At 54.6% G+C, this 7563-nt stretch overlaps 1 protein-coding gene across 1 annotated transcript in view; it reads left to right on the top strand.

Moving 5' to 3' along the window:
• EPHX3 (epoxide hydrolase 3) overlaps positions 1-4680 on the top strand; it is a 5079-nt gene extending 399 nt beyond the window's left edge. Inside the window, exons 2-7 of the mRNA XM_008058386.2 lie at positions 15-219; positions 575-732; positions 871-999; positions 3533-3636; positions 3726-3862; positions 3955-4680. Of these exons, the coding sequence (XP_008056577.1) occupies positions 15-219; positions 575-732; positions 871-999; positions 3533-3636; positions 3726-3862; positions 3955-4180 (959 nt within the window). The 3' untranslated portion in view covers positions 4181-4680. The remainder of the gene's footprint in view (positions 1-14; positions 220-574; positions 733-870; positions 1000-3532; positions 3637-3725; positions 3863-3954) is intronic.
• Positions 4681-7563: the final 2883 nt, after the last annotated feature.

Genomic DNA, 7563 nt, shown 5'->3' with positions numbered 1-7563 from the left:
CTGGGGTCGCGTGGGGTCGGGGCGGGCGAGCAAAGAGGGAATGGTTGAAGCCAAACCCGGATCAGCGCCGAGGCGCAGGGCTCAACCCTCGGGAGGGGGCGTTCCCCAGACTTTAGACCTTGCCGTCCTCCAGAGCTCCGGCCTGCGTTTGCACTATGTCTCCGCTGGACAAGGGAACGGACCCCTCATGCTGTTTCTGCACGGCTTCCCTGAGAACTGGTGCGTCTAGGGTCTGGGGGTCTGGGGGCCTGGGACACACGGGACGGGGACAGGTAGAGCTTGGGTACCCAAAAGGTGGGGACGAGAGCTGGGGGTGAACTGGGGTACACAGAGCATAGAGGACCCAGATGGGTTGCGGGGGAGCAGGGGGACTGTGCCAGGACGCCTAGGACAGAGGAGTATTATTGAGGTCGAGACTACCCTGGTGGGATTCAGGGTGCAGCTGGCCTCGACCTCTGCGTGGGATTCTCCATCTTTCCGGGAAGTTCAGAGCCCATGGTCCCTGCTGGGTGTAGTAGGGTGGAGGTGCCGCCTGGGGGCCGTGACTCAACTTCCCTCCTCGCCTGCCCGGCAGGTTTTCCTGGCGCTACCAGCTCCGGGAGTTCCAAAGCCGCTTCCACGTCGTGGCTGTGGACCTGCGTGGCTACGGCCCCTCGGATGCACCTCGGGACGTGGACTGCTACACCAACGACCTGCTAATGGCGGACATCCAAGATATAATCCAGGGCCTGGGTGCAGATACGCTCCCATCCCAGTCCCCCCATCCTGCACGCACCTAATCCCCCATGCTTCCTCCATACGGGGACCCCCTCTTCCACCCACCTCAGCTCTACCTGGCATCTCATTTACACCATCTCCTCTGACCCCCAGGTTACTCCAAATGCATCCTCGTGGCCCACGACTGGGGTGCTCTCCTTGCTTGGAATTTCTCCATCTACTACCCAGCCCTGGTGGAGCGGATGGTCGTGGTCAGTGGTGCCCCCATGTCAGTGTACCAAGGTGTGTCAGGGAGTGAGGGACACTGGGATGTGTGGTTATGGGAGGAGGGACGTGTATCTGTGTTTGCACTTATCTGTCCACTTGTCAATGGTGCTAGGGGATGGGGGCACAGCAGTGAACCTGGGTGCTTTTCCTTGTGGCACTCCTCAATCTAAAATCAATGACAGGCTGGGCGTGGTGGCTCATGCCTATAATCCTAGCACTTTGGGAGGCCAAGGGGGGAGGATTGCTTGAGCCCAGGAGTTCGAGACCAACCTGGGCACCAAGCGAGACCTTGTCTCTGTTTTTAAAATCTTATTTTATTTTATTAATTTGATTCTATTTTTAATATTTTTTGATTTGTAGTCTCACTCTGTCACCCAGGCTGGAGTGCAGTAGTACGCTCACGGCCACTGCAGCCTCAACCTGCTGGGCTCAGGTGATCCTTCTACCTCAGCCTTCCAAGTAGCTGGAACCATAGGCATGTGCTACCATGCCTGGCTGATTTTTGGATTTATTGTAGAGGTGCGTTCTCAACATGTTACTCAGCCTGGTCTCAAACCCCTGAGCTCAGGTAATCTTCTTGCCTCTGCCTCCCAAAGTGCTGGGATTACAGGCATGAGCCACTGTGCTCGATTTTTTTTGTTATTGTTATTTTAAATATTTTTGCTGGGCATGGTGGCTGAAGCCTGTAATCCCAGCACTTTAGGAGGCCAAGGCAAGAGAATTGCCTGAGTACAGGGGTTCAAGACCAGCCTGGGCAACTTGATGATACCTCGTCTCTACAATAAATAAATTTTTAAAATTAGCTGGTTGTGGTGGCACATGCTTGTAGTTCCAGTTACTTGGAAGGCTGAGGTGGAAGGATTGCCTGAGCCTAGCAGGTTGAGGTTGCAGTGGCTGTAAGCATGCCGACAGAGTGAGGCTCCAACTTCAAAAAATAAAAATAAATATATTTTTAAAATTTATTTATTTATTTTGAGTTGGAGTCTCATTCTGTCATCCAGACTGGAGTGCAATGGCATGCTCCTGAACACCACGGCAGGAGCTAAGGCAATCCTTCTGCCTTAGCCTTCCAAGTAGCCGGAACTACAGGCGCATGCTATCACACCCGGCTAATTTTGTATTTATTGTAGAGACAAGGTCTCACCACATTACCCAGGCTGGTTTTGAACCTGCAGACTCAGGCAATCCACTCGCCTCAGCCTTCCAAAGTGCTGGGATTACAGGCCGAGCCACCGAGCCCTGCCTATTTATTTATTTATTTATTTATTTTTTTTTATTTAATTTTTTTTGAGTTGGAGTCTTACTCTGTCACCTAGACTGGAGTGCAGTGGCCACTCCCGGCCACCGCAGCCTCGACCTGCTGGGCCCCGGCGATCCTTCCGCCTCAGCCTTATGAGTACCTGGAATTACAGGCGCGCACTACCGCGCCCAGCTAATTTTTTGATTTATTGTAGAGATGAGGTCTCGCCTGCCCAGGCGGGTCTTGAACCCACGGACTCAGGCAATCCACTCACCTCAGCCTCCCAAAGGCGTGGGATTACAGGCTGAGCCACCGAGCCCGGCTCTATTTATTTATTTTTAAAATTTATTGTAGAGATGAGGTCTCGCCAAGTTGCCCAGGCTAGTCTCAAACCTGTGGGCTCAAACAATGTTCTCACCTTGGCCTCCCAAAGTGCTGAGATTATACACATGAGCCACCACACCCGGCCTAAAAAATATATATTTAAAAAAATTAAAATAAAATCAATGCACTTCGGAATAACCTACATTTTTTTTTAGCGCTTCCACGTAACAAGGAGACTGCATACAGTAACCTACTCAAGGTTCCTGGGCTTATGAAGGTGTTATTATCCCCATGCATTGGGGGACACTGAGGCAAGGGAGGTTAAATTGCTTTCTTCTGTCAGGGAAGATAGATTAAAAAGCAACTATACTAGCATGAGATGTCATCTCTGGCTCCAATGTCTATCATATAATCTGATTTTTTAATTTTTTTAATTTTATTTTTTTAGTCATTCTGAAGTGCAGTGGTGCAGTCATGGCTCACTGAGCTTTCACCTCCTAGGCTCAGGCAATCCTTCTACCTCTCTCTCTCTCTCTCTGTCTCTGTCTTTGTTCTTGTTGTTGTTATTTTCTTGTCCGTTTCTCTCTCTTGACTGCCAGCTCCCTGTAAGCAGGGAATTTTGTCTGTCTCATTCACTGTTGTGGCTCCAGGGTCTAGAACAGTAGTTGCTCAATAAATGTCTGCTGAATGAAGCAGGGGAAATGCACCCCAGCCTGGGCAGAGGAAGTACACCAATGAATGTGGGGACTCTTGGGAGCTGAAGAGGGAGACACCCCCAGCCTGTGCCTAGTGGCCACCTAGCACTGTCTGGATGGGAAGCTGATGCCCAGGCTGGGGAGGTCACCAAGTATCTTCACCAACTCAAGCAGGCAGCAGTAGCATTCCCGAGGTCCGTGTGCCTGGCCTGTGTGTGTGTAGGGGTGCAAGTGTGTGGGGCCACCACAGGTCTAAGCCTCACCTCTGTCCCCCAACCCTCCCACCCAGACTACTCCCTGCGCCACATCGGCCAGTTCTTTCGTTCAAACTACATGTTCCTGTTCCAGCTTCCCTGGCTGCCTGAGAAGCTGCTGTCCATGTCTGACTTCCAGGTGCAATGGGGTGAAGGCTTGGGAGTGGGGGAAACAGGTTGGGACTAGGCAGACTGGGTACTGAAGCCAGAGTCCTGCTGTGTAACCAGATCCTGAAGACCACCCTCACCCACCCCAAGAGGGGCATCCCACGCCTGACCCCCAACGAGCTCGAGGCCTTCCTTTATAACTTCTCACAGCCTGGTGGCCTCATCGGGCCCCTCAACTACTACCGGAACCTCTTCAGGTGAGACCAGACACAGGGCAGAAGCTCAGAAGAGTTTCAGGGGAGAGGATGGGGCAGCCATCCTTCTGCCTGTCTATCTGTCTTGGCCACAGGAACTTTCCCCTGGAGCCCCAGGAGCTGGCCACACCCACACTGCTGCTGTGGGGGGAGAAGGACCCCTTCTTCCAGCCGGGGCTGGTGGGGGCCACTGGCAGCCGCTTTGTGCCAGGCCGGTTGGAGGCCCACATCCTACCAGGTGCGGGCCATTGGATCCCACAGAGCAACCCCCAGGAGATGCATCAGTATATGTGGGCCTTCTTGCAAGACCTGCTGGATTAGTGGCCCTCGATCACCAGCCTGTCCAGGCACATGGACACTCAAGAATGCACAGCCACCATCTGCATGTACCTGGGAGTCCATACAACATACGTACACAGGTGGACTCTGGGGTTGGCCGCAGGCATGGCTCTCCTGGATGGCACCCAAATGCATCTGTAGGTGCCCTGAGGAGCACCGACCCCTATGCTCATCCATGGGTGTGTGCACATGTGAGCAAACACTTTGACCCTGGCAACCGGTATGCCTCTCCTCCATGGAGCCAGATGCTAGGACTGAGTATCCTACCTCTCCCCTCCCTGGGGCCCCACTCTGCTCCTTGCCAAAGCCAGGCCCCCATGGATGCACAGATCGCAAACTCTGATTTTCTGTCCTTGACTTGCACCCCCACTCTCAGAATTCAGCTAAATGCTCCCGTGTTCAATATGGTACTGCTAGCCACATTTGACTACTTAAATGTAAGTTAATCAAAATGAAATACAATTAAAATGCAGTGTCTCTGTCACACCAGCCATATTTCAAGTGATTGATTGTTACGTTTATGCAGAAAGTCCTGTCTATGTTAACAAGAATACTCCTAGTTTGAGGGGTCTCCCTGCCTAGCTCCTGACAGCCTCACCAAGGAGGAACCCTCATGGGGGAGCAGGGGGCTGTACAGACTCTTCTCCAGCCAGGCCCAGGGCAGCTCCCATGATCCCCCTCCCTGTTGTGACCGCAGGCCTTTTCATCAGGTCAACTTCTCTCACCCCCAACCTGGGCTGACCTGTCTAAGATCCCTGGGAAAACAGCTCTCGGCTCTGTCAGGACATGTGAGATTCTGGTCTCAGAAGGGACCAGCTCTCAGAATGGCATCTGGGACCTAATGCCTTCCTCTCCAGCTCCTGGAATCTTCTGCTCCAAGATAGCCTCAGTTTCTGCTGAATCTCCAGAGGCTTCTGGCTCTAGCTTCCAAATGAGGAGTTACAAGTTGAGGGTGGACCACACAAGCCCAGAAGGGTCACAGCATTAACTTCTGTCCTCCTGGCTTTTGTCCAGTCTTTGGGGACAATTGCCATCATCACCTCCACCTTGAGGACCTAGGGGCCCTGAGAAATACATTCACCTGCCTGCTGGTCATCCTTCTTTGCCTGCCCTCAGCCTCAGCACAACATCCTGCCACTCAACATAGGTGCCAGGTACTGTACTAGGCCCTAGGGATAGATAGCCTCTGAACCAGAAGGACACAGCCCCCTTTCTGGAGTTTAACAAACGAGTTCTGCCAGCTTGTGACAAGGGTCAGGTAGGGTGCCCCTGAGGAGCCACAGGTGGGAGAGGCACTTTTGGGAGGAGTGGGAAATGGTTAATAGGAAGGTCCGAGGTGGGAGTAGCGGCTGCTTGAGGCCGGGTGAGACCAGAGGCCCCGGGAGGAGAAGCGGCCACAGCCAGACCGCCATGGGCTGCGAGGAGTTTGGATTCGATTCTCAAGGGGAGCCATGGGAGGGTTTTCAGCAGGGGAGGGACATGGTCTGCATTTTGAAGAGCTCCCTGCGGCGGCTGGACAGTCCCACGCAAGAGTACGAGCGCCGAGCCCGGCGGTCTGCGCGCGGTCCCAGCCCTGAGCAGCCCCCCAGCCCCGACGGAGCAGGGACCCTCAGGACACCGGCCCACCCTGTGACCCCCTGCTAGGGTGGGAGACGTGCTCCCTGGAGACGGGAGACAGGCGGGAGGAGGAGGGGCCGCCTGAGACCAGGGGTCCGGGACCTCGAAGCCCAGGGTGGAGGTTGGGGGCGAGGAGGCCTGCGGACAGGATGCGCACGGCGTCCAGGGGGCGGTGGGGCTGGCGACGGTTGCTAGGGTGACGGGGGAAGGGTTGGTGGTTGACCGGAACGGGTAGCAGTTGCCTGGGTGACCGGAGGGGCCCTGGCAAAGGCTGACGGGAGGCCTGGGACAGTTGCCCGGGCGACAGGGGTCCGCTGACGGTTGCTAGGGTAACGAGAAGGCGCCGTCTTCCGCCTCCGCGTCTGCAGGCGGGGAAGAGGCGGGGGGGGGGGTCTTCTGGAGGAAGCGGTCGCGTTGATTGGGCAGAACCCTGAGAAATAAACCAATAGAAGTTAGCTCCTCGGTTTAGGCCCGCCTCCCCCAATTTGAGCCAATCCAGGCGCTTCTTTTTTCTGGCCCTGAGTCTTGGCGCGCGCAGACACTTCGGGCGGGAGCCGGGACCTCGAGAGCTCTGGCTGGGGCTCCTCCCAGGATCGGCCTCTCCCTCTCCCTGCCCTGAGCCTCTTCCTCCAGACCCCTTTGCACCATTCACTCTTCATTCATTCATCCATCCATTTATTCATTCACTCATTTGTCCCTGCCACCAGCTCTAGGAGAAGCAAGGGAGACGGGATCAGACAGACACTGCCAGCAGTGTGGGGTCAGGCCCGGGTAGAGGGAGGAACTGGGGAGGGGCACTTACTTGGGGGGAGGACGGGAAGACTCTCTGGAGCAGGTGGTCTTGAAGCTGAATCTTGCAAAGTTGTGCTCCGACCCACGGAAGCCTCCCCGCACTGGTGATTTAGCATTTCCGTGAGACTGGGAAGAAAGTTTAGGATAGAAAGACGGGAGATTGCTCAGGGATTCAAGTGTCCAGCAAGGAGGATGTCGGACAGATCCGTGTTTGTTTGGAGCATTACTTGCGGGCTGGTGACAGGACTGAACTGAGGGGCGAGGGGAAGAGAAAACTGAGGGTGGGGAAGCCTTGAAAGGAGAATGGGCGTGTTCCAGGCACTGGAGGAGAAGCTGATATGCAGGGAAAATACAGAGGCAGGCTTGGGACATGTTCCATTTGAGTGTGCTGCACCCTTGGGGCAGGGACGTATTCGTATCTTATAGGCCAAAGACATAGATGACCCAGGAAGCATCCGTGTGTGAAGTAGGGAGACACTGAAACTGAGAGAGAGGGTGAAGTCTCCCCAGAACAGAGTGGAGAATAAGACTGAGACTGAGCCCTCAGGGTTCCTAACATCTAAAAGAGAGGCCACAGAGGTAGGAAGCAAGTCAGGCGAATGTGGTGATCCAGCAACAGAGGAGAGAGTAGTCTCAAGGAGCAGAGTCGTAGCTCCTGGCCTCAAAAGCTGCTGGGAGGCCAGAAATGGTGACTCACCCCTGTAATCCTAGTGCTTTGAGAGGCTGAGGTGGGAGGATCACTTGAGTCCAGGAGTTTGAGGCTGCAGTCAGCTATCATCAAACCATGGCACTCCAGCCTGGGTGACAGAGCAAGACCCTGACTCTGAAATAAACTAAAATAAAAGCTAAAAGTGAGCCGGGCTCCGTGGCTCAGGCTGTAATCCTGCGCTTTGGGAGGCTGAGGTGAGTGGATTGCCTGAGCCCGCGGGTTCAAGACCCGCCTGGGCAACTTGGAG

The sequence above is a fragment of the Carlito syrichta genome, unplaced genomic scaffold, assembly GCF_000164805.1.
Source record: "Carlito syrichta isolate Samal-C Ts95f unplaced genomic scaffold, Tarsius_syrichta-2.0.1 Scaffold89767, whole genome shotgun sequence".
In the NCBI taxonomy this organism is placed as follows: Eukaryota; Metazoa; Chordata; class Mammalia; order Primates; family Tarsiidae; genus Carlito; species Carlito syrichta.
Note: the sequence above shows the minus strand (reverse complement) of the source record. Positions and strands in the feature narration are given on the sequence as shown.